The following is a 26,518-nucleotide window of genomic DNA, read 5'->3' as shown; positions in this document are numbered from 1 at the left end:
AATTAACTAAAACAAAGTTGATTCACGTTAGTCTTATGTGTGAAGCCATTGTGTACCGATGGCTACTGATAAAGTTCATTTACGCCACTATAATTTTTACGAATTTCAACAAGGAAGAAATGCTACAGAAGCATGTCTGTTGCCTCCACCATATTCCCCGGACTTAGCACCCTCTGACTATCACTTCTTTTTGTCCTTACAAAATTTTTTGAAGGGCAAAAAATTCAAAAATGAAGAAGATATCAAACAAGCACTGGTTCAATTTTTCGCATCAAAAGATAAAACATTTTTCAAAAATGGGATATACAAATTGCCCTCATGCTGGCAAGAAATCATTAATAATGCAATTATATTATTTAATAAAGTTTATTGACGGTAAGAAAAATTTGTATTTTGTTTTATTCCAAAAACGGACAGAACTTTCCAGTAGACCTTAGTTTGGGGCTTTGATTCCACTAAGAACTAAGGGATCTAGCACCAGTTGAATCTTTGAGTAACAGAGTGTTACAATAGCCAAAAGAAGACATTATTTCAAAGTCCCCCATCCCCCCCCCCCCCGCAGATGTAACCCTCATAATATCTTAACGTCACAACAACCCTAAGAGGTAGGCAGTAGTATCTCCACCAGGGGTCCCCAAACTACGGCCTGCGGACCGCATGCGGCCCCCCGAGGCCATTTATCCGGCCCCCGCTGCACTTCTGGAAGGGGCACCTCTTTCATTGGTGGTCACTGAGAGGAGCATAGTTCCCATTGAAATACTGGTCAGTTGGTTGATTTAAATTTACTTGTTCTTTATTTTAAATATTGTATTTGTTCCCGTTTTGTTTTTTACTTTAAAATAAGATATGTGCAGTGTACGTAGGGATTTGTTCATAGTTTTTTTTATAGTCCGGTCCTCCAATGGTCTGAGGGACAGTGAACTGGCCCCCTGTGTAAAAAGTTTGGGGACCCCGATCTCCACTTTAGATAGCACTGAGGCACAGAGCAGTTGAGTAACAGCCCTAGTACCAGGTGACTCGTGAGTGGCTGAGGCAGGAGAAGAACCCAGGTTCTCTGACTCCAGCCCATCTGCTCTCAGCAAGTGTTCCCCACCTCCCTCCTATCAACGTGACAACTCCAGAGGGAAATGTTCTTTTAAAAAGACTTGCATATAAGTTATGGAGAGTTTAACTTAAGGCATTCCTCTGTTATTTTTATGTTAGATCCATTCTGATATTGCAGAAGAAAAAGGAATAAAAATTACATATAAATACACTGGGAAAGGTATCACAGAGCCACCTTTTGGTGTGTTTGTATTTAATAAAGACAATGGAGAATTGAATGTTACCAGCATTCTTGATCGAGAAGAAACACCATTTTTTCTGGTAAGAAGAAAATTTTTATATCTATTCAAATAGTTTGTAGTTTTGGGGGGGTTTTGTTTGTTTGTTTTGGTAACACATGATTTTTACTATTTTTCATACTATGGTAATTTAATTACCTTAGCTTTAATCTCTTTTATTATTTATGCCATGATTTCAGCTAACTGGTTATGCTTTGGATCAAAAAGGAAACAATCTAGAGAAACCATTAGAACTCCGCATTAAGGTTCTTGACATCAATGACAATGAGCCCGTGTTCACGCAAAATGTCTTTGTTGGGTCTATTGAAGAACTGAGTGCAGCATGTAAGAGTCTATTTTTTTTATGAATAAATACCCAAAGTTGTTTTAACCCTATGAGTAACCCTATCCTGTATCTTAGTGGAGACTGAGTATTAACCATAGGACAAATAGTAACAAACCTATTGCTCTGTTTGGAACTGTTTCATTTTTGTTTGGTGTGTGTGTGTGTGTGTGTGTGTGTGTGTGTGAGAGAGAGAGAGAGAGAGAGAGAGAGAGATAAATTCAGAAGACTTTGCATGACATATTTTTAACACTCAGAACAGATGTGATACACTGATGTGACCCATTAAATCTCTGTATCAACTATTTTGCCTTGTAGCAGAAAAGCAACCATAGAAAGTATGTAAATAAATGGACATGGCTGTGTTCCAATAAAACTTTATTTAAAACACTGGTGGCAGGCTGGCTTGGGCCACTGGCAGTAGTTTGCTAACCTTTAAATTATATCGTTTCTACTGTCATGTTTATTGACAGTGTTCAATGCAGTGGTCTACATGAACACTTAGAGGAGACATTTCTCTTTAATCACAGTATAAAGAATAGCTGTGCTTCTCCTGAATTGTTTGTGTTTTAATAAGCATCTATTTGTATCTGTTCTTTCTTATTTCTTTGTATTAGTTGTTAGAACTATAATAAATAAGTTTGTGGCCCTTCTCTAGCAAGTGTTCAGGACTTCACCCTAAGAATTGTATGTACTAACCTTGGCCCTGCCCTCATTTTGTTTTTTCTACTCCTCTAATCCATTTGCACTTATTTCCTCATCCAATACTATTTTTTTATCTTGTTAAACTGATTTTGATAAGCATCTGAAATCATTTTTGGAACAAGCTGAACTGATACATAAAATAACATATGTGCATGTGCTTCAAGTTGAGTTTTATCTCGGACACCTTTGTTTCTAATGCTAGATGTACTGGTGATGAAAATCAATGCAACAGATGCAGATGAGCCCAATACTCTGAATTCTAAAATTTCCTACAGAATTGTGTCTCAGGAGCCTGATTATCCTCCAGTGTTCTACCTTAATAAAGACACAGGAGAGATTTATACAACCAGTATTACCTTGGACAGAGAGGTAAATTAATGTTTTATGTTGCTCAACTTTTGAACTTTTATTATTTCAGTTTCTCCTATTTCTTTTTAAATTTTTCTACTTTGTTGTATATTTCTCATTTATAGGATAACTCGGAATTATCCCCTTTAGAGATGTGCTGTGCAATACGGTAGCCATTAGCCATACATGGCCATTGAGCACTTGAAACGTGACTAGCTGAACTTGAGATGTGCTAGAAATGTAAATCTACCAGATTGGGAAGACTTAGTATGAAAAAAAAGTAAAATACCATCTGAATAATTGTTTATTATATATTGAAATAATATTTTGGAATACCAAGGGTTAAATAAAATATATTTTTTAAATTAACATCATCAGTTTCTTTTTACTCTTTACAGTGTGGCTCCTAGAAAATGTAAAATTTTGTTAAGATAGCACTGTTCTAGGGCTTCTCTGGTCGGGATTGCTTATTCCAGAGAGCTCTGAAGCAATGTTCCTTAATTGTGGTTCTGTAGTGAAACACCAGGAGTTTCCTCTACTACTCATAGATATACAGAGGAAGGCAGAGAGTTAGAAATAACAGCCCTGTTTGGGGAACAGAACTATTTCTAAAGGAAAGAATTAATGTAAATCTCAAACTGGAAGAAAATTTGAGTAGGTTTCCTAGAAAAGCTGTTCTCTCAAACATTTCACATTTTTATTTCTAACTCCAAGGGAAGATTTTAGAAGAAAAGGAGAGAGAGAAGATTTTACAAATGCTACATACCTGAAGGTTTTGACAACGTGCTGCATGCGTAAAATGTTGATAATCCTAAGAACACAAATGTAAATCACCATCCAGGTGCAGTCAGTGTATTTTGTATTACTTTTAAAAATGATTTTACTCTGCCCAGAGAGGAAGAGGTTTGTGTCCGACATTCCTATCGAGATCTTTGTAAAATTAAAAAAATATGTTACTGTTAAAATTCTACTCTATAGCTTTTCATATAACAGTAGCATGGAAAACGTTAGAGTGGATTTGTTTTACTAAGCTGCTGCCTCTGAAGAATGCAAAGTGTAGCCAATAATAATGGCTCTCACTTATTGGGCTTTTACCATATGCCTGCTGCTATTCCACACCTTTTACAGAGATTCACCTATTTAATCCACCTAAAAACCCTGTGAGGCACATCTATATATTATCCTTATTTTACACAGAAGGCAACCAGAGGTCAAAGGCGTTAAGTGTGTCCAACACAGCTCGTAGTTGTCAAAGCCAGAATTGGAACCCAGGCAGCTGGCTCCAGCGCCTCTGCTGCCCTACCTTTCACTGAGCAGCTGGGCCCTCACAGCAGCCCCCTGCATTGGCCCTGCCTGCTCTGCTCCTTCTTAAACTCCATCCAGCCCCACTGAATGGAGACACCATAAGGGGAGCATGTGGAAGAGAAGGATTCACTTTGTTGTAACATCTAAGATGTCGTTCTCTAGCATACCTTCTCTCAAAATCATCTCTCGGGATGCCTGGATAGAGGACACCAAGTTTTGCCTTTATTGGGCATGTTCTTTGGGGAACTGGATCTTCCTTGATTAACTATTAGCTGAAAATGAAGTGTGAGGCAGAAAGAACCAATGCCTATAGTCCCACCATCACTTCCAAGGGAGAGCAAACTATATTTTGAATAACACTGTGCAGACTGTTCTAAGGAGAGACTCGTCTCCTGATAATACCACCAATGACATATTTAAGAATTCAAAATCAACAACCCCTCCAGGCTTTTCTGCCCTTCTAGAAAAGCTCTGACAGCGAATAAACATCTCCCCACAAATAACAGCACATCATGAAACTCAGTTAGGAATAAATTACACTGCTGTTCATTTCCTTGATGATAAAGTGAACTAAAACCAGAAAGATAGATTTGGGAGTGCTTTATTTTCACCCCAGGTGGATCTTTTTCATTGCCCTGCAGGAGCACAGCAGCTATACTTTGACAGTAGAAGCAAGAGATGGCAATGGACAAATAACAGATAAACCAGTAAAACAAGCTCAAGTTCAGATTCGTATTCTGGATGTCAATGACAACATACCTGTAGTGGAAAGTGAAATGGTAACTATTATTTTTTATAACAAATGTATCTACTGATTCATATTTTAGTGCTATTTAGAAATACATTACCTGTGTTTGTGCTACATTAAAATAAAAATCCTGTATTCATGTTTTGCAGTATGAAGGAACGGTTGAAGAAAATCAAGCCAATGTAGAAGTCATGCGCATAAAAGTGTTTGATGCAGATGAAATAGGCTCTGATAATTGGTTAGCAAATTTTACATTTGCATCAGGAAATGAAAGGGGTTATTTCCGCATAGAAACTGATACTCAAACTAATGAAGGAATTGTGACCCTTATTAAGGTAAGTACTTAGCGTTCAAAACAAGAATGGGAGAAAGAAACTGGTATAATTTGAGATCCAAATACTTCTAAGTGTTTTATCTACTCAATTAACTGGCAGCTCAATTTTTGAGATATGAGCCATCTGTATTAGCCCAAGTTCTGTGGTTAGTATGTGGTCACACTACAGTTTAAATTCAGACCAGGGGACTCTAACCCTAAGCTGACAGCATGACGCCAACATCATCCCTGCTTAGCACACTTCCGGCCTTGCTTGCAGCTTGGGCCTGCCTGTAATATTCCAACATCATGACCTCTAAGCACTCAATGTCCCCCAATCTGCTATTTATGACTTGGTCAATTTAACAGTAAAGACAAATCTTATTAATATTATCTGAAAACAGAAGCTGTAATAATTTGATAAAGCTCTAATCCAGTTGTCCTCACACTTAAAAGTGCCTAAGAATCACTTAGTACTAAGCTATGTGTTCAAAGTGCAGATTCCTGGGCCCTATCATCAATAATCTGTGATTGGGTGGGGCTCAGGAACTTGCCTCTGTAACAAAAATCCACTTGTGATTCTAATGTAAGTAGTATGCAGGTCACATTTTGAAATACAGTGTTTTAAACACTTGTGTTTAATTGAATAAGTGAAGAAAAAACTAAATAGTAATATTAAGCATATGGATCTTATACATTGAAACTTATTACCCCCACACAGTTTTTTAAACAAAAATTATAGGATGGATTTTTATCTAACAGAGTAAGGAATAATATCAATGTATTTTAAGTGGTTTATAATAGCATTGCCTTATCAAGTTTTGAAATAAAATGCAAAGCTATAGCTTTTAAAATACTATTTTATAATGTCACACACAGACAAAAATTGATTCTAGAAGTTTCCAAATTTTTACAAAAACTTAATTCAATGCAGAGTAGAAAAATAATCTAACGATGGAAAGAAGAATAAGGATAATACAAATGTATACCCGAATAAGGAAAAAATTAACTTGAAGTTTCATGGTAATTATGAGCACCATTTATCTATAGACTACTATATGCAATTAGACAATAGAATAAGATTTACTTCATGTTTAAAGGAAAGGTATATGTTATGATTGTTGAAGAAGTGGAAAATGGCATCACAGATGAAATAGATATATCTGCTTATATAAAAGTAAGCAGACTTTTAGTCATCAGTCACAGGTGCAACCAAGCTAGATGACAGAGGGGAAAAGCTTGTAACACTCACAGGGAGAAGCAGTCACTTGAAGTGTTGACGTATTCTTAGTATACTGTGGCAGCACAAAAAGGGATATAGTTATTTCTGCCAAAGGGAACATGGACAAAAAGTAGTAAAATTAATATTAAAACAACAGCAACAGATTGAGAAATTTTCAAATTTACTGTCTGAATTGTATAAACAATTTCTTCTGGATTATAAGGGCAGTAGTCAAATCCCATCAAGTGTCCATCAACTGATTAGCCGATAAACAAAATGTGGTATGTCCATACAGTGGAATACCATTGAGAAATAAAAAGGAATGGAGAACAGACAAGTGATACAACATGATGAACCTCAGAAACATTTTGTGTAAAAAAACAGACCCAAAATACTACATAGTATCTGATTTCATTTATGTAAAATTTCTGGAAAAGGCAAAAAGGGATATAGAAAGCAGACAAGTGGTTGCTTAAGGCTGAGGGTGTTAGTAGTGATTGAAAACAGATAAAAAGAAACTTTTGAGGGTGATGGAAGTATTCTAAAACTAGACAGTAGTGATGTTTGGAAAACCATATATATTTATGAAATATCATCTTACTGTACACATAGAGGAATTTCATTGTAGGTAAATTATATTTTAATGAAACTGTCCCAGAAAAGATAAAGGAGAAGACTACTTTAAACTGTGGAACTAGAGATAGTAAATTATCACATGAAAAGCAGACTCATCTTTGTTAACAAATGAGTTTAAAATCTTTAATACTACTAAAATTAGGAAAAATGGCAATGAGAAATATATTGAGTTATAAAAAAATAAAGGTATATGCCCTTATACATTGCTAGTGTTGCTGAATATTTTTCCTTTCTCTTTGAATTGTTATGGTGATGTATACATTAAGAAAGCTTTTGCTGCCCCCACACCTAGCTCATTTATCTTTAAGGTTGTCTTGGCCTTCCGTGGTCTTTGAGTACTAATGACATTTGGCTGGAAGATTTAATATCACATCCAGCATATATCACGTCTTCAATTAAGCATGTCAAGTGTAACAGCAACGTAAAAGAAAATAAAAGAAAAACTTTCACAAGGATTCTTACAATCACAGAGAGTGTTATCTCTAGTCATTTTCTGTTGTGTTTTTGTCCCGACACCATAGTGACCTATATTCCAAAAGGGGGCAGCAGACGTTGTTATTCATCCAGAACACTACCAAGAGGAAAATAAATTTCATAATAAATCATTGAAAACCAGAAGTGAACAGCTTTGCTGTAATTCTTGTAAACGCATGTAATGTATGTAATGTTATACTGGAGAAAGAAGGCACCAGTCAGTGCATCTAAATGACCAGGACCACTAGAACTAAAAAGCAACAGGACTTAATAAACTTTAACTAGGTACTTTTTTTTGTGTAAGATACAGCTCAACAGAGGAAAAATAATTTGTCTAAAAATGTTCAGAGCATTGTTTTATTTAAAAACTGCAAATAGTCTAAATACCTAATAATAGAATGGCTAAGTAAATTACATCTAAATAGTAGAACACTACAGAAATATTTTTTAAAAGAAACTAGATAAGTTGGAATATAAAATATGTATACAGTTACAAACTGATTATATCAAATATACTTATAAATACCAAAGTTCACAAAGAACAGTATCTAGAGGAAGGTTCATCTTTTATGGCATAAAGCAAACCAGGTATCAATAGACCTTCTGTTACAAATGAGGGGAGTAAGTTTTACTCAAACAGTAAAACCCCTGGGTTTAACAAAGTCAAACAGTGACTTTTTAGGTAAAACATGTGCTGTGAATGTCTGTATTGGGGACAAAGCTGACAGTGCCTCCACTAGAGATGGAGCCCTTTTACCAGAACAAACCCATGAAACACATTTTAGGGGACATTAACTTATACTGAATGTCCATTAACTTGTTTTCATTAAGAAAAGAAATTACTTCACACTGTTAAAATTAATATATTTTTTAATGATTCTGACCTTTAAAAAAAGAAGTTTGAGCCTGACCAGGAGGTGGCGCAGTGGATAGAGCGTTGGACTGGGATGCAGAAGGACCCAGGTTCGAGACCCCGAGGTCGCCAGCTTGAGTGCAGACTCATCTGGTTTGAGCAAAGCTCACCAACTTGGACCCAAGGTCGCTGGCTCAAGCAAGGGGTTACTCGGTCTGCTGAAGGCCCACGGTCAAGGCACATATGAGAAAGCAATCAATGAACAACTAAGGTGTTGCAACGTGCAATGAAAAACTAATGATTGATGCTTCTCATCTCTCTCCATTCCTGTCTGTCCCTCTCTATCCCTCTCTCTGACTCACTCTCTGTCTCTGTAAAAAATAAATAAATAAATAAATAAAGAAGTTTGAGAGGTTTCATAATCATCCTTAACAGTTATGACTACCCAGATGAACAGACTTTTTTAATTGCATGCTACCAATATGAGTTAGACCACTTAGTGCCGCTGAATTCCCCATGTGTTAAGTTATTATATTTAACATTAAGAGCACATCTGTGTGCACATGTGTGTGTTCTATTTGTTTTCTCTTTTGAAAGAATTCCCTTTGATTCTGCCTTTCTAGGAATTAGATTACGAAGAAATGAAGCATCTTGATTTAAGCATTATTGTCACTAATAAAGCACCTTTTCACAAATCAGTTAAGAATAAATATAAGCCTACAGCCATACCCATCAAAGTAAAGGTGAAAAATGTGAAAGAAGGCATTCATTTCAAAAGCAGCACGGTCTCCGTTCACACTAGCGAGAGCATGGATAAATCGAGCCTAAGCAGAGTCATTGGAAAATTCCAAGCTTTTGACGAAGACACTGGACAACTAGCCCGTGTAAAGTAAGAGATAGTGATGAATGTATTTCCTTATTGTAAATCACTTTCAGTACCTGTTTCCAAAAAATCAGTGAAATTTGAACATTTGATTTCTTTTCACCAAGCATTATACTTCCCCAAATGTCTATAGATTAAATTTCCCGGAGTTGCACCTGCAACTGAGAGAGAGGGAGCCACTTCCCCAGACCCCATCCCTCCACCACCTGAGTGAGAGGCAGAGCCTGGTTCCTCACCCCAAAACGTTTTAGCTAGCAAAGGCTAAAGAGCAAAAAGAGAAAGTTCAAAAAGAAACTTTCAAAAATCTGTTTTTTTTCCTAAAAGAGTATTCAAGGTAAGAAAGTAGCATATTTCATTGCAAATTCCACTTTCTCTTCTGTCCAATGAGAGGCTAATTTATACATTCTAATTAACTATCCTGCAATAATACTGTGGCTATGTATTAAAACTTCTATTTCTCACCTAACATTTAATTCTTGCTGCTGTTTTTATTAAGGGTGATGAATATATCAAAAGATACATTCTACTTGGAAAAATAATGAACTATATTTTTTTATTTCTCAAAAGTATTGTTTTTATTTTTTAGCATGCAGTTACAAAACTTTAGAGTGAGAAATATCTTAAAGATCAATTCAGACTGACTATTTTACAGATAAGGAATGGGATACATAGCCAGGCTTAAAATGTTTTCTAGTGTTTTCCCTAACTAATTAGTGGTACCTATTTAGAAATGCTGACAAGGACAGCAGAAGAATTACTTCCTTAACTTTACTGTAATTTACTATTTTACTGATTATTCATATGCCTTAAAAATTTTTAAATAAGATCACATTCATGTGAAATATGATCCTTGTTACTTGGACTCTGCCTTTATTATAAGTGTGAATGTCGGAAACCATTGACAGCAGCTAAGTTAGGCTTTAAAATTCCAGACATGAAATTCAGAAATACTCATGAAAATCCAACTGTATTATCATTTACTGGTAGAAATATTAAAAAGCAGAAAATTTAGTTAACATGTATAATTGAAATTTCTAAAATAGCACTATAAACAAATACTGCTATAAATTAGCCACTCATTCTTCCGTGTCTAACAGCCACTTAATAGAAAATAAATTATCAATCCTGTTGATTGAAACAAATGCTCACGTGTTTGGTTTCTGTTTGTATTTGGTTATATTTAAACTTGGTGTTAAATTGCATACATTTCTGAAGACATAATGTGAATGTTCTCCTTAGCTTTCCAAAAACTATCTCTTGCCACACCAATTTGCCTTGCTTTGAAGGAAGTAACCCAGAAATCACTACATCAGTGTTGTTGCAACTTTTAACCATTTTTAATTGAAAGAAGCCTTTTGCTCTTAACAATCAACAATATTCCAAAATGTCAAATCAAAGTACTTTCAGTTAAGGCAGTCATTGATTTTTAAAATCAATATTTTTAAATATTGATAACATGTCAATAAACATCAGAGTGTAAAACTACATTTCTTCACCAGTTCTTATTGGGTAACTAAGTTATTCTGCAAAGATTTATCCCAATTTAAGGGAGAATAGATTGAAAGCTGTAAGCCAGACTGCAATTTGCAAACCTTGGCTTAGCAGGCAGGGGTGGTCACCCTTGCATGTATGTCTTGATTACGTTACAGAAGCTTTCAAAAGGAAGCTTCCAAATATAAGTGTGATATGCAGTAAAGAGAGCAGCTTTTGGAACAATTTCAGAAAATTCAAAACATTCCAAACGAATGCCTGCAATAGGAACATAGATAATGAAGCAAAAGTTAAACTGGAAAGAGTTGTAGATATTAGAGGTTCACAATTTATCCAGACTTCAAAATTAATTTTTGTTTGTTTTATAACAGGTATGCCAAATTAGAAGATATAGACAATTGGGTCTCTGTGGATTCTGTCACATCTGAAATTAAACTTATAAAAATTCCTGATTTTGAATCCAGATACGTCCAAAATGGTACATACACTGTAAAGATTTTAGCAATATCAGATGGTAAGTTATTAAATACATAGCTTTCCTGATTATATCTATTTTGATATCATCTTCTAATTTCAGAGACCTTACTCTTGATTTTCTAGAAAAAATAAATATCTTCATTGGATAAACCTTCACATCTTTACTTATTTATGAGATTTAAAGACATTACTTGATCTAAATACGAAAACATATCTAGGATAGCAAGTGTCCTAATTTGTTAGTACCTTCTTACCAGATGGCAGAAGAATTCAAATTATGTTGCTTTATAGCAATATAACCAGAATATACATATTTTCTTTCTTATCTCTAAGATTATCCTAGAAAAACCATCACTGGCACTGTTCTTATCACTGTTGAAGACATCAATGACAATTGTCCCACACTGGTTGACCCAGTGCAGAGTATCTGTGACGACATGCAGTATGTGAACGTGACTGCAAAGGACCTGGATGGGTACCCAAACAGTGACCCTTTCACTTTCGTCATCATTGACAAACCAGCTGGAATGGCGGAACAATGGAAAATAGTACACAAAGAAAGTAAGCAAAATCACTGGACTACATTTTTTAATGTTAAACATGGCAAATCTAAAGCCTTTATAATTTAGCCTGTAATATTTTTTTATGAAATATATTTCCAATATAGTTTTTCAAAGGGGTTTTATAAAATGAGGTTTTGAACCTTGGGCATAGTGTTTTTTATCTGGCTATAATACCCTATTTGGAACAACAAAAGAGAGAGAAAAGAAAAATAACCCAATGTCTTAAAGACATCTGGGTACACTCTAAATTGCTCTTGAAGATGTTGTTTTGTCTAAGCTGAGTCATACCTTGCCTGTCTAAGCAAACCATCAGCGAGGTACCTTCTAAAACTCTTGAAGTATGGTAACAATTTCATTAAAAATAACGTTTATTGATCACATACTGTGTGCCAGGCGCTCTGCTGGCCCTTCATACAAATTATCCCATTTTATTCTTACTCTGTAGCATTCTTCCCTCATGAGAGCTAAGGAAACCTTGACCTAACTAAAGTTGAGTAGTTCAAGGTCACAAAGGTGGTGGGTGATGGACACAACCTTAAGAAGGGTTTCATCTGACCCATGCCAGATGGCCATGTGCATATAGCCATATTGTGGACATATCTTTTTTTCTTTTTTCTTTTTTTTGTGACAGAGACAGAGAGAGATGAGGACAGACAGGAAGGGAGAGAGATGAGAAGCATCAGTTCTTCTTTGCAGCTCCTTAGGTGTTCACTGATTGCGTTCTCATACGTGCCTTGACTGGGGAGCTGCAGTAGAGCAAGTGACCCCTGGCTCAAGCCAGCGACCTTTGGGCTCAAGCCAGAGACCATGGGGTCGTGTCTATGATCCCATGCTGCACTCAAGCTGGATGAGCCTACACTCAAGCTGGTGATGTCGGGGTTTCAAACGTGGTTCCTCCACGTCCCAGTCTGACGCTTTATCCACTATGCCACTGCCTGATCAGGCTCTGCCATATGAGCTTTGGGTGCCCTTCAGGGTGGTTTTGAAGGTATAAAACCTATTCAGAAGACTTTTTTTCTAAACAATTAGTGTCCATTTTTGAAAAGTTGAGAATATAATAGCCAAAATTTTCTTAATTTACAGGTTTATTGTTATTTCATGTCTAACAAATTTTGCAGTCACTTTAAAAGGCTTTCAGTAATGTTAAACCTGGTGATGGTTATTATGGGGATTAATTGTGCTCTTCTCTCCCCTAGAGGGGAAGTAATAAAATTCATTGTGCTATGTAAAAAGATAGAGAGAAAGAGAGCAGTTACGGAAGCATAAATCTTCTAACTACAGATAAATATCACTAACCATTGAAGATAGTTTCTGTAATTTACTCTTGCCCCTTCCCTGGGTAAACACTCATTTTATTCCCTTTGCCTCTTACCATTGTAGATACCAGCGTGCTACTGCAACAAAGTGAACAAAAGCTTGGGAGAAGTGAAATTCAGTTCCTGATTTCAGATAATCAAGGCCTCAGTTGCCCTGCAGAGCAGGTCCTTAAACTCACAGTTTGCAAGTGTCTGGACGGCAGTGGCTGCGTGGAGGCACTGCGTGACGGCTCTGTTGGCCTGGGACCCGCAGCGATCGCGCTCATAATCTTTGCTTTTCTGCTCTTGCTACGTAAGTATTTGTAGAGCCACTCTTCAACTCTTTTAGTAACTAAGGGCACTCACTACTAGTGTTGTTACCGTAATACTCCCTGATTTCTTTACCATTATTCCTTACTCTACTGGAACATTTAAGGGTGAGTAGGGAAACAAGAATCAATCACTGATAAATTCACCAAAGCACTCCTCAGAACTTTGTTGTATAAAAATGTATCATTTTCTGATTTAAATAATCAAAGTTGTTATGCATGATCTTCAGCAGCCTTTTAATATAGACTTTGATGGTGTTCCCATTGAAAAAAATTTTTTTTAATTCTTTAAATGACAGTTTATATTTAATAATTTTTTTGTATTAGTTTCAGGTGTACAGCATAGTGTTAGATAATTATGTAGTTTACAAAGTGTCACCCCCTGACATCTCCAGTACCCACCTGGCACCATACATAGTTATTACAATATTATTGACTGCCTTTCCTGTGTTGTGCTTTAGAACCCATAGGTTTGTAACTTCCCGTCTGTACTGCTCAATCCCTTCTGCTTTTCGCCCAGTCCTCCACCCCTCCTGGCAACCATCGGTCTGTTTTCTGCATTTATGACTCTGTTTCTGTTTTGTTTATTTAAATTGTTTTTTAGATTCCATATATAAGTGAAATCATGTGGTATTTCACTGATATTGTCTTTCTCTGATGGGCTTATTTCACTTAATTGGTGTCCCAATTTGATAAGCTCTGTGAGGGAAGGCTGTTGTTTCTTCTTCCCTGCTCAGTGCCTAGAACAGTGCCTAGTCCGCCAGAGGCTCTCAGACAATGTTTGTTGAATGAATTTGAATTACGGATACAAGGTTATTTTGTAAACTAATCTTAATCTCATTGATCTTTGCTTTGCACAGTCAGCTTCTCAGAGCTCCACCTCCCCACACCCTCCTGCTTGGCTTGCCCTCCCCTGGAGCCAGCAGTGGTGAGACCTCTGAGCACTGCTGTGCCTGACATGACAACCAGTCCTGCCTTCCTTCGTGTCCTCCAGAGGCCTCAGGTTTCCTTTCATGAAAGCACAAAGGACTGCAGCCTGGGGTCATGAGAAATACCACTCCACCTGACCACTGAACTTGGGCAGGGGACTGTCTCCAAGGCAGCCCTGGCTGTTTTAAGGACAGAGAAAGAGCTTGTCAAAGCCATCAGTAGATGTGCAATTGCACAGCACTCAACAGTTTACAGTGTGCTGTTACATCATCATCTCTACTTTCTGGTAGACACGTAATGGGAAATGATTTGTCTCGGTTTCCCAGGTTTGTAGGGAGGTATGGAGCTGGGACTACGTCTTTTATGTGGGGTTTCCTGGCACTGCCTTCTCACCCCACCTTCCTCAGGGCCTGTTGTGGCACTTGCTTGGCACAGGGTACACACTTGATAAATATTTGTTGGATTTGTACAAATGTTGAATTGCCAATGGCTGATTTCAATTTTTTTATTACTCGTAGTAGCTACAGTGACTGTGCTATCAACTATTTACATAAAAATAGTCTAGGAAGTAGTCAGTTCATCATTGGACGCTGCCAAATGAGAGTGCCAATAAAGCCTAATTTGGGGTGGACTTTGCTTGCAAGGTGTAGTTAATTCTTGACTACCTCGATCAAGAGGCCAGCATTGGCCTTCACTTCTTCCTGGAGGTAGAATAAAATTTAATGAGGGAGCTCTGAAATTGCATTGAATTCTAAATCTATTTGAAGAGTTTTAATGTAGAATCGTTTTTAGAAAATAGGACTCAGGCAATTCAAAGGCTAATTTGAACCTCATTGAGTCCACCTTTTGCCAAATTCTACTCTAGGAGGCAGTGGTGAAGTATTTATAGGAGTCCCAATGTTCTAGAATATTTGAATAAATTAAAAAACTTTGACCTTTAGGAGCTTTTAGTTTTTTTTAACACACACACACACACACACACGTACACACAGATATATATATCTCACAACAATAAGGGGATATTTCAAAATGAATATGAAGCAATAAAATAACCCCTAATTTTTGTGAGCAGTGTATTTTTTGGATAGTGAATATTCTTATATTAAATATTAAAGTGGTTTTAAAAAAAAAGAAAACATTAAGTCTTTAAGTTGGTTTTGATGATTTAGATACTATGGAAGTCAGTCTGGTGCTGCACTCAGTGACCACACAGAGCCCCCTTAATGATGGACCAGGCCCCTGAATCTGTAAGGCCCCCTCGTCCTGCCTGCAGACTTTAATATGACTCTCCCAAGACAAGCTTGCTGAGGTTAGATCACGGTTAAGAAAAGAAAAATAAAAAATAGGGCCATAATTAAGTGAAGACTGAACTGCAGGAAGTGACATGCAGATTCCAAAATGATATAGCAGAAATTTAGAAATAAGGCGGGACTAACCTTTCTTGTGCTTCATTCTGTTTCTGTCCAGTTGTGCCGCTTCTGCTGCTGATGTGCCATTGTGGAGACGGCACCAAAGGCTTCACCCCCATCCCTGGCACTATCGAGATGCTGCATCCCTGGAACAATGAAGGGGCGCCACCTGAGGACAAGGTCAGATAATCAGATGGCAGTGGGGCGTGTCTTCTTTTATGACTTTGAAGGGGCCGTCGGAAGTGTTTCTAACAGTTTAGGTCATGGGAGAGCAAAGTGAGAGTGCCAGTAAAGCCTAATTTGGGGTGGACTTTGCTCGCAAGGTATAGTTAATTCTTGACTACCTTGATCAAGAGGCCAACATTGGCCTTCACTTCCTCCTGGCCTTCACTTTTATTCACATGCTTTTTTTTTAATAATTTTATTTTTTTAATGGGGCGACATCAATAAATCAGGATACATATATTCAAAGATAACAAGTCCAGGTTATCTTGTCGTTCAATTATGTTGCATACCCATCACCCAAAGTCAGATTGTCCTCTGTCACCTTCTATCTAGTTTTCTTTGTGCCCCTCCCCCTCCCCCTTTCCCTCTCCCTTTCCCCCCTCCCCCCGTAACCACCACACTCTTATCAATGTCTCTTAGTTTCACTTTTATGTCCCACCTACATATGGAATAATGCAGTTCCTGGTTTTTTCTGATTTACTTATTTCACTTCGTATCATGTTATCAAGATCCCACCATTTTGCTGTAAATGATCCTATGTCATCATTTCTTATGGCTGAGTAGTATTCCATAGTGTATATGTGCCACATCTTCTTTATCCAGTCATCTGTTGACGGGCTTTTTGGTTGTTTCCATATCCTGGCCACTGTGAACAATGCTGCAGTGAACATGGGGCTGCACATTCACATGCTTTTGAATGAAAGCTATTGTGTATGTTGCCAGGGCAGAGTGGAGATGGCTTTGCTCTGCTATGACAGGTCCTGTGTTACAGAGAATGTAGAAAAAAGGGTCGGGTAGTGACACAGGGAGTGTAGGACAGTGGTTCGAGAGAGCAAGAGTGTGTAGAGATTTTGGATGAAAATACTCATACTACCAATATTAAATGGGTGTTTGCGCATTTCCATTTCCCCCAATACACAAGGTAGGCAGAGGTGAGCCATCACCCCATAACAGTTGTGAAAGATTGCAAAATCCCTTCTTCTACCTATTTAATAACCATCTCCCATTGTCTCTTTACTGCATCTTCGCGCTGGGTCCCTCAGCTCCATGTACATTGAGTATCATGTCTACATAGGATATGCTTTAGCACCAAGTGTCAGAGAACTCAGAATAACAGTGGTGTATAAATGTGGGTGGCTCAGGACCAACACGATGATTCATATGGTACCAGGCTCCTCCTTCCGTGTTGTCCCTCAACAGGTGGTTTCTGTTCCCTGCTATCTTCATGTACCAGACACTAGCTGCTGTCCCCTATTCTAAAAACAGCTAGAAGAAAAGTGAAGAACTGCTCTTAAAGAATAATTTCTGGCCCTGGCCTATTGGCTCAGTGGTAGAGCATTAGTCCAGCATGTGGATGTCCTGTGTTTGATTCCCAGTCAGGGCACATAGCGCGATTATCTGCTTCTCCACCCCTCCCCCTCTTGCTTCTCTCTCTCTCTTCCTCTCCTGCAGCCATGGCTCAATTGGAGCGAGCTGGCTCCAGGTGCTGAGTATGGCTCTGTGGCCTCCACCTCAGATGCTAAGAAGAGCTTGGTAGTGAACAACAGAGCAATGCCCCAGATGGGCAGACCATCGCCCCCTAGTGGGCTTGCCAGATGGAACTTCATTTGGGTGGCAATTTCTAATAGCAGTGGAGGCTTTAAAATATAGTCTATATTTGGGATGACCATGTGTAGAGTTAGACAAAATAATAACAGTTCTATAACCATAAAGATGCCACTAGAGGAAAGCTGAAACGTAGTTGGTGCCAATAGCGTGAATGAGCCAATACCATCTTTAAATAACTTTTGTTTTTTTCCTTGGATTATAATCACCTAACAAAGCAAGAAGGTAGAATGGAGCTCTTCAGAAGACTCTTAAGAAAAGTTATTCAACCCAAAATATTCTTCCTGATTGGCATCTGTGGAAACAGCATATGCCCTTCTTATGCCCACGTAGATCCTACCAACCACACTAACCCTTCATCCCCCCACTCAGTTCTCGACTGTGTTTGCTCCCCAGGTCATGCCGACGCTGCTGGCCACTGATCACAGAGATGGCGTACTAGTGGGCAGCGGCATAGCGGGCAGGACAGGCCAGGACGCCACCATGAAAGGGAGTAGCTCTGCCTCCTTTACCAAAACGCAGCATGACATGTCTGAGGTGGACGGACGGTGGGAAGAACGCAGAAGACATCTTTCTGGGGGGGCCATCCAGGTTACAGAGACAGCAGGAGCCGTTGTAGGTGGGGAAACCATAAGGACCACAAGAGCCACCGGGGCTTTCCGAGACTCGGCTGGAGCTCGCGCAGCTGCCGTTGCAGCAGTGAGTGAGGAATTCTTAAGAAATTATTACACTGAGGTAAGGGTTGGTGTTTAGGTACGGGGGGGGGCATTTATATATGAATGTGTTATTAATGGAGTAATCATTGCCTTGGATCTAGATGGGACTTTGTTTGGGGGGGGGGGGTTCTTCTTGTTGTTTTTTTAATTAAAAATAGGATGCTTACTGGTAATGAGGGAAGGGACTTGACCCATTGAACCAGAGGGCTGTTATACGGTGATCACAAATGACCCCACAATCTTCCTTCTCACAAAGGCTGTTTCCTACATTTATTTTTGCCAGTTAATGCATCTCTGCTCTTCTCCCTGTTGTCTTCGTTCCAAGATGCCAGGAAAACTGATTGTATTGGGAAGCTGCGACCCTCGGGACATGGGAACATAGCAACACAGAACCAGTCAATGGCTCCTAGAGCTGCTGCCTTTCTTGCTCTTAGATTTCATTGGTCCGAGCAAGTCACATGACCAGACCAGCCAGCAGAGGGTCAGAAAGTGCAGTCCCTCTGCAGGAGCAGACTTGAGAATATGTGGCCTAAAAAACACAATCTGTGATATCCATTTAAATTTTGTCTTCTGAATGAGAGTACATAGCTTCACTATTGAGGTGGTTCACAAAAAATTAGAAGGAAAGATGATCAGATATAGCCAGGAAACTCATGTCTGGAATTAGGAATTAAACCAGGGCTGGGTCCCTTTCTAGAGAACGAAGCCCATGTGTCCCATAGGCAGAGTCGGAGTATCAGGGACCTCAAGGACACTTGAGAGAAGTAAGGCAGTGGGCTTCCAGGTGGGCAGGTTTATTCCTGTCCCCTCTCTTCTAAATGCTTACAGATTACAGGATTCCCTTCCCACTCTCTGTTTCCTTCCACACTCCCTTCTTTCAAGCCATCCGCCCACCCCAGGTATTATATAGCTTGACGGGGAGATGAGGCTGTTTCATTGTCATGGACAACCGCTTCTCATCATCCCTTCTCTGTTTCACTGCCAGGCTCCATTCTGGTACCCTGTGTGTCTTACTGTGATATGTTTTTCCTCTCCGCTCTGACCTCACTCTGGTCCATCTCGGTTATATATGTGTGTGCAACTTTTAATTTGGACAGCATTTCAAATTAATCAGAAAATTTGCAAGAGAATAATAGGAATTTTTACCTCCTGTATACTCTTTATCCAGACAACCCAGTTATGAACGCTTCACCACGTTTGTCCCGTTTTCTCTCTGTTGTACACGCGTACATTCACATTCTCTTGCATGACCAGAGTACAGTGAAAAAATGGAGACGTTTAACAAGGACACATTCCAAATTTCATTGAGCCGATTATCACAGCGATGCCTTCTGTATCTGGTGCTTTTCCTGTCTAGGACCCAATCCAGAGTCCCACGTCCCCTATAATTGTCAGGTCATGTCTGCTTCAATCCGGAACAGACCCTCGCCTTTCTTATCTTTCACTATATTAATTTTTTTAAAAGCTACTGGCCATCTGTGTTGAAGCATGTCCTTCAGTTTGGGTTTCTCGAATGTTCTCAGGTTGTGCATTTTGGACAGGAATATAGTCTTTTTTTTTTTTTAATTGATTTTTAGAAAGAGAGAGACAGAAATATCAATCTGTTTCTATATGTGCCCTGACCAGGGATCAAACCAGCAACCTTTGTGTATCATGACAATGCTTTAACCAACTGAGATATCTGGCCAAGGCTACATAGTCTTGTTCTTAAGTAATGTTGTATCGCCCTGGCCGGTTGGCTCAGTGGTAGAGCGTCGACCTGGCGTGCGGGGGACCCGGGTTCAATTCCCGGCCAGGGCACATAGGAGAAGCGCCCATTTGCTTCTCCACCCCCCCCCCTTCCTCTCTGTCTCTCTCTTCCCCTCCCGCAGCCAAGGCTCCATTGGAGCAAAGATGACCCGGGCGCTGGGGATGGCTCCTTGGCCTCTGCCCCAGGCGCTAGAGTGGCTCTGGTCTTGGCAGAGCGACACCCCCGAGGGGCAGAGCATCGCCCCTGGTGGGCATGCCGGGTGGATCTCAGTCGGGCGCATGCGGGAGTCTGTCTGACTGTCTCTCCCCATTTCCAGCTTCAGAAAAAATACAAAAAAAATAAATAAGGAAAAAAAAAAAGTAATGTTGTATCACTAATTATATGCCTCTGTTTTTATTTCCATTTTAGAAAGTTGCCTGTTACACTGAGGAAGATGACAATCACATAGCCAAAGATTGCCTTCTGGTGTATTCTCAGGAGGATACTGAATCTCTACATGGTTCCATTGGTTGTTGCAGCTTTATTGAAGGAGAGCTGGATGACCATTTCTTGGATGATTTAGAATTTAAATTCAAGACACTAGCTGAGGTTTGCTTGGGTCAAAAAATAGATATGGATATGGAAATGGAGCAGAGGCCAAGACCCATGAGAGAAGCAGCTTCCCACTCCCTCTCTGAGCACAGCAGGGTTAACTCAGAGACCGCCTTTTCCAGTGGCAGTAGCTTTCAAGGTCTGAAACCTTTGCATGAAGCAAATGCCGAGAAAATAACTCAGGAAATTGTCACTGAAAGGTCTGTGTCTTCTAAGGAGGGTCAAAAAGGAACTACACCACTCCCTAATCCATTGGCTTCTGGTAATGTCATAGTGACAGAAACCTCCTTTGCCACGGGTTCCACCATGCCACCACCAAGCACTGTGGTCGTGGGCCCCAGACAGCCGCAGGGCCTTATAGTGACAGAGAGGGTGTACGCTCCAGCTTCTACCTTGGTAGATCAGCATTATGCTAATGAAGGTAATGTCATGGTGACTGAGAGAGTAATCCAGCCGAATGGGGGCCTGTCCGGTCCTCTGGAAGGCACCCCGCACCTGCCAGACGGACATTACGTTATGGTGAGGGAAAGAGAGCACTTCGTCACCCCCAGAGCAGGTGTGCAGCCATCATTGGCCATGCCCAGTGTAGCAGTAGGGCAGAACGTGACCGTGACAGAAAGAATGCTCACACCTGCTTCCGCTCTGCAAGCCAGTCACCCTGTTCCTGCCAAAACCTCCATGGTAGCCAGAAAAATGGTGGTTTCTGGACCTGTAGCCCCTGGCCCTCTGCCCAGTTCTGGTGCAGAGGAGTCTGGCCATTCTAGCTCTACTGTAACCTCATCGTCCACCAGAGTCACCAGGCATCACACAGTGCAGCATTCTTACGCCTAAACAAGCAGCCACACTGCACTGTGACCCAGAGTTTAACTAGCAGTAACTCCTTCCATGTTTTCAATAGACCTGCCCTTTTCATGGGCCTTGCAGACACCTGAGGCACACACACAAAAATTTTTCAGTCACTAGCAGACAATGGACCTTGCTGTCTCAGCTTCCAGGAGTGTGCTTCAGAAATGCTCTGGGGTTTACTGCAGGCAGGACAAGGATGCTGTTTTTTAAGTGCCTTTTGGTGAGTTGTGGCCAAATAATATTCACAAAGCAAATAAGTAAAGAGTATATCTGGCTTCTACCAAATGAACACAGTATCCAGTGCATCAGCCGTGCAGTAGAGCCACCCATAAAACCAAGGGGGCTTCTGCATACCATATTAATGTTTAATGTCACTGTTCTACAGTCCATCCTTTACTGCACCTAGTAGATTACCAACTCTCATTCAGCAAAAGGTACATATACAGCCAGGGTGACCAGGTTTGTTTGTTTGCCTTAAGACTAGAGGCCTTTCAATCTGTGTTAGAATGATTGAATTTTGGAACACTGACATGGTAAAAATCTATGTTTCTGTGCGTGTAACTGTGTGTGTATGATTGTGTGTATGTGTGTTGAATGACCTTAAAAATAGCATTATACCTTCCCTTTGTCAATAATCATTAAAATATTATATACTTCCAATTCAGTTGAATAATCCAGGAAAAAAAAATCATAAATATAAAATCACTTTACGTTTTATAGTCATACTATTTATAAGACCTCAGGATATATTATCTTCTAATTGTGTGCAGATAAATTAACCACTGAATTATATACCATAGAAAGAATCATGCCTATTTCAATGCTGTTATTTATCCTCAGTGCCTAACATGGGTGCCAAATCAATATTTGTAAATTAAACTGGATTTTAGAAGCCACTCTTCAATATACAATTTCAGAACATTAAATACCTTATCATTTCTACAATTATAAGCTTAAAATTATGATTTTATTCTATATCTAAAAGTCATTGGCCTGACCTGTGGTGGCGCAATGGGATAAAGCATCAACCTGGAATGCTGAGGTTGCCAGTTCGAAACCCTGGGCTTGCCTGGTCAAGGCACATATGGGAGTTGATGCTTCCTGCTCCTCCTCCTCTCTCTCTCTCTCTCTCTTTCTCTCTCTCTCTATCTCTCTTCTCTCTAAAAAAAAAATGGAATAAATAAAAAAAAGTCTTTAAAAAATTGTTAAAAATAAAATAAAATAAAATAAAAGTCATTGATAACTGGTCATGACTTAACTATGTATTAAATACATAATTGACATGAATTTGTATAACATCCTTGCCCTTATTTGAAAAGTGATTTGGGGCTTTTGACCAAATAAATAGATTGTATTTTTTAATGGATTGTAAGTTTATTGCTCCTTGAAGAAATAACCCATTTCAAGTTTCAAAGTGTATGTGCATATCAATAACAACTTAAATAAATATTTTTTACAACAAAAAATAATTTCATAACTTTTAAATACTATGTAATTTTGTGTTTTTCAAAATATTTTGCTTAGGGAAATGAATCTTTAAATTTTTATATTTGTTATACATTTATAGAAATATTTTTTACTTGAATTGTGTTATGCAAAAGATTGATACCTTTTGCTCCCACTGGCTGTGTATAAGTAAAAGGCAAATATTTTTAGATACCATAAGTCCATGGCCAAAGGTCATTCTTCCAAGATCTAAATTTTTTTCTACTTAATAAGTGTTGCTTTTTTTATTACTGTAGATTTAGTAGTTATGTTTTGCCAAGCATGCAACAGGAACACCACAACTGTGGGAAATGTCAAAATGACCTAAGTACTTCAAACAAACAAAACTTGGTCTTACACTTCCTCCTTGGGCAAGCTTGAAAACCCTCGCCTGTACATGTGTGTAGTGTAATCACATTTTCTAAGTGGTTTTCTTCGTTCCCAAAAGGGTGACCTGTATTTGTTTTTACATTTGTTCCTTGGGAGACTATATTTGTATGTGTATCATCAAAATATTTAAATAAAATGTGACCTTTGGAGCAACTCTTTGCCCATATTTTTTTATTGCTCAGTCATAGTTTACATGAAATAGCACGGGTGGTTAGAGAAGGAGAGAGCGCCATGAAGGCAGGTGCTTGTTTGAACTTGAGCTTGCGCCCAGCTCCGCCAGCCCCCTTGGAAGAGCATACTTCCCTTCCTCAGTAGGACAGAACACAAGAAGGTCCAGTTAAATTGGACTTTCCGATCAATAATGCATGTGTCGTTGTTGTTTTAGTTTGACTATGTCTCTTAGTAAAGAATTATGTGTTATCTGAAATTCAAATTGAACTGGGCACTCTAAGTCTAAGGGACTGAAGTTGCCTTTCTGTCCAGAAAGCATAGGGAGAACCTGTTGGGTTGGTGAAAGAAGCTTGCACATCTGACCCAAAGACATGAAATTCAATGTTGAGAGGCGGTTTCAGTTGCTTGTATCGTTTTACAAGGGAAAAGATCAAAGTTTCTGCCTATGCTATAACGTCACATTAATAAATATTTAACAACACTGCAACATGAAGACATCCTAAAGCATGAAGATTGTGTTATATTTCTGTGACCCCAGGGCCCCCATGCCCAACCAAAATGGGGGCAACTTTTGGTTGATTTCATGAATCTACAGATCATATTACATCCACCAGTGCATCAAAATTTGTCAAGTATCACCTAGAAATGAAGTATTTCAGGCAACAACTTTTAGATCATTAAATCTTTTACATACCACAACTCCTTGGTTTCACTTTTTTTTTTTTTTTTTTTTTTTTTGTATTTTTCTGAAGTTCAAAACGGGAGGCAGTCAGACTCCCGCATGCACCTGACCGGGATCCACCCGGCATGCCCACCAGGGGGCAATGCTCTGCCCATCTGGGGCGTCACTCTGCCACAACCAGAGCCATTCTAGCACCTGAGGCAGAGGCCACAGAGCCATCCTCAGTGCCCAGGCCAACTTTGCTCCAATGGAGCTTTGGCTGCGGGAGGAGGAGAGAGAGGAAGGAGAGGGGAAGGGGTGGAAAAGCAGATGGGCACCTCTCCTGTGTGCCCTGACCAGGAATCAAACCCGGGACTCCTGCACGCCAGGCCAACGCTCTACCACTGAGCCAACTGGCCAGGGCTGGTTTCACTATTTTAATGTCCACATCCTTTCCATCATTACTGACTTTGTATACTTTTTTTATTAAAAAGGGATGTTAAAAATCTCCAATTGATTCTAGCTTTGCACATTTCCCCTTTAATTCTTTCTACTTCTGGTTCATGTATTTTGAAACTTGTTACACCTGTTATTTGGTACAAACACATTTAGAATTACTGTGTCTCCCCCCCCCAAAAAAAATTACCCTTTTATCATTATGTAATGTCTTTGTCTCTGGTTATATATTTTTTATGTTGAAGTCTATTTAGCTTAAGTATAGAGGGTATTTCAAAATGAATATGAAGCATTGAAATATCCCCTAATTTTTTTAAGGGTTTATGCTTTATTGCTTTGTCATCTATTTTTTTATTTATTTATTCATTTTAGAGAGGAGAGGGGGGGGAGAGAGAGAGAGGAGAGAGAGAGATGGGGGAGGAGCTGGAAGCATCAACTCCCATATGTGCCTTGACCAGGCAAGCCCAGGGTTTCGAACCGGCGACCTCAGCATTTCCAGGTCGATGCTTTATCCACTGCGCCACCACAGGTCAGGCCCCCTAATTTTTGTGTGCAGTGTATTAATGTTGCCACACCAGCTTTCTTATGCTTAGTGTTTGCGTACTTTCAACCTGTCTGTCTTTATCAAGTGTTTCCTGTAAATACAGAGTTAGGTCTTGCTCTTCTACCCATTTTAATGTTTTGTGAATTTTAGTGGAAAGTTTCAATCTACATACAGCAGTTATTCATAAGCACGAGTTTAAGCCTACCATCCTGGTATTTTTCTGTCGATACCATCTGTTCACTGCTCCTTTCCAACCTGCCTGTGTGTGTTGTGTGTTCTAGGATTCCATTGTAGCTCCTCTATGGACCTTTTGACTATACCTCCTTTTTTTGAAAATTTTTAATTGGTTGCTCTTATTCTGGAAATATAATTAAGAACAAAATCGGGCCCCCCCCCTAGAAAAAAACTACATAAAGGTAGAAGAGAAACAAAACAGTTTTATTATTGAATAAACATGAAGCCAGAATGATAAGTACATCACAGGCAACCCATAAAGAAAATGCAAAGACAAAAATCTCACCTTTATATATAGCCAGCAAATACCCGTTATGTACATGTTTATGAGATAAATGAGAACTTGTCCTCAAGTAAGACTATCTAGTACCATAGCTTATCTTTAGTTCACCTGGTAATTGCAGCATTCTGTTTGCTAATTGCCTATATCCAAAGGAATAAAGGAACTTCTTATATCTCTGTGACAGGAGGCTGGTTACCATTTGGAGCCCAGCACCCATGGAGAAGAGATAGGGATACTATCTTAATGTTCAAGAGATGGGTCCCAGGTCCTTGAGAAAGTCATTCCCACTTGTAAACATGGCAATTTAAAACAGATGTGCCATCCAAAAGAAGCAGATAAAGGATTAACAGTGACGAGTTTTTTAAAATAAATGCACTAAGACGGAAGAAAAGAGGGAAATTCTTCCTTTTCACACCAAGAAAAAAGTCAATTTTTTCTATTTTAGGGCAGTGATTTTTAATCTTTTTCATCTCATGGCACACATAAAGTAATTACTAAAATTCTGCAGCACACCAAAAATATATATATTTTTTGCCAATTAGACAAAAAAAAACAAGTACAATTTTGATTCATTTACACTAGACAGCTATTGTGTTGGCTTTTTTATTTTTTGTATTGTTGTCTTTTTTTTTTTTACAATCTAAGGGAAAAGAGGTCAGTGCCTCTGACTAATGAGGTACTACATGTTTTAATTTTTTTTTTTTTTTTTTTTTTTTTTACTGCATACCAGTTGAAAATCACTGCGCTAAGGCTAAAGTCTTATCTGGCAAGAGGCTGCCAACTGGATAGCTCATAAGCTGTTTGTGTCATAGGAAAGGTTTCTTTTGGCAACATAGCCTTAGAAATTGCACTATGCAGCTTTAATATCACAGTCTACCTTCACATATTCTACTACTTCACTCAAAATGCACAGAA

At 39.0% G+C, this 26,518-nt stretch overlaps 1 protein-coding gene across 1 annotated transcript in view; it reads left to right on the top strand.

Moving 5' to 3' along the window:
• DSG2 (desmoglein 2) overlaps window positions 1-22,364 on the top strand; it is a 49,141-nt gene extending 26,777 nt beyond the window's left edge. The window contains exons 4-15 of the mRNA XM_066246787.1: window positions 1,204-1,365; window positions 1,523-1,667; window positions 2,573-2,739; window positions 4,665-4,802; window positions 4,921-5,106; window positions 8,893-9,158; window positions 11,015-11,157; window positions 11,454-11,681; window positions 13,064-13,291; window positions 15,705-15,826; window positions 17,873-18,211; window positions 20,351-22,364. Coding sequence (XP_066102884.1) covers window positions 1,204-1,365; window positions 1,523-1,667; window positions 2,573-2,739; window positions 4,665-4,802; window positions 4,921-5,106; window positions 8,893-9,158; window positions 11,015-11,157; window positions 11,454-11,681; window positions 13,064-13,291; window positions 15,705-15,826; window positions 17,873-18,211; window positions 20,351-21,364 — 3,138 coding nt within the window. The 3' untranslated portion in view covers window positions 21,365-22,364. The remainder of the gene's footprint in view (window positions 1-1,203; window positions 1,366-1,522; window positions 1,668-2,572; window positions 2,740-4,664; window positions 4,803-4,920; window positions 5,107-8,892; window positions 9,159-11,014; window positions 11,158-11,453; window positions 11,682-13,063; window positions 13,292-15,704; window positions 15,827-17,872; window positions 18,212-20,350) is intronic.
• Window positions 22,365-26,518: the final 4,154 nt, after the last annotated feature.

Source organism: Saccopteryx bilineata, chromosome 11, assembly GCF_036850765.1.
Source record: "Saccopteryx bilineata isolate mSacBil1 chromosome 11, mSacBil1_pri_phased_curated, whole genome shotgun sequence".
In the NCBI taxonomy this organism is placed as follows: Eukaryota; Metazoa; Chordata; class Mammalia; order Chiroptera; family Emballonuridae; genus Saccopteryx; species Saccopteryx bilineata.
This window is presented reverse-complemented; position numbering and strand designations above follow the sequence as displayed.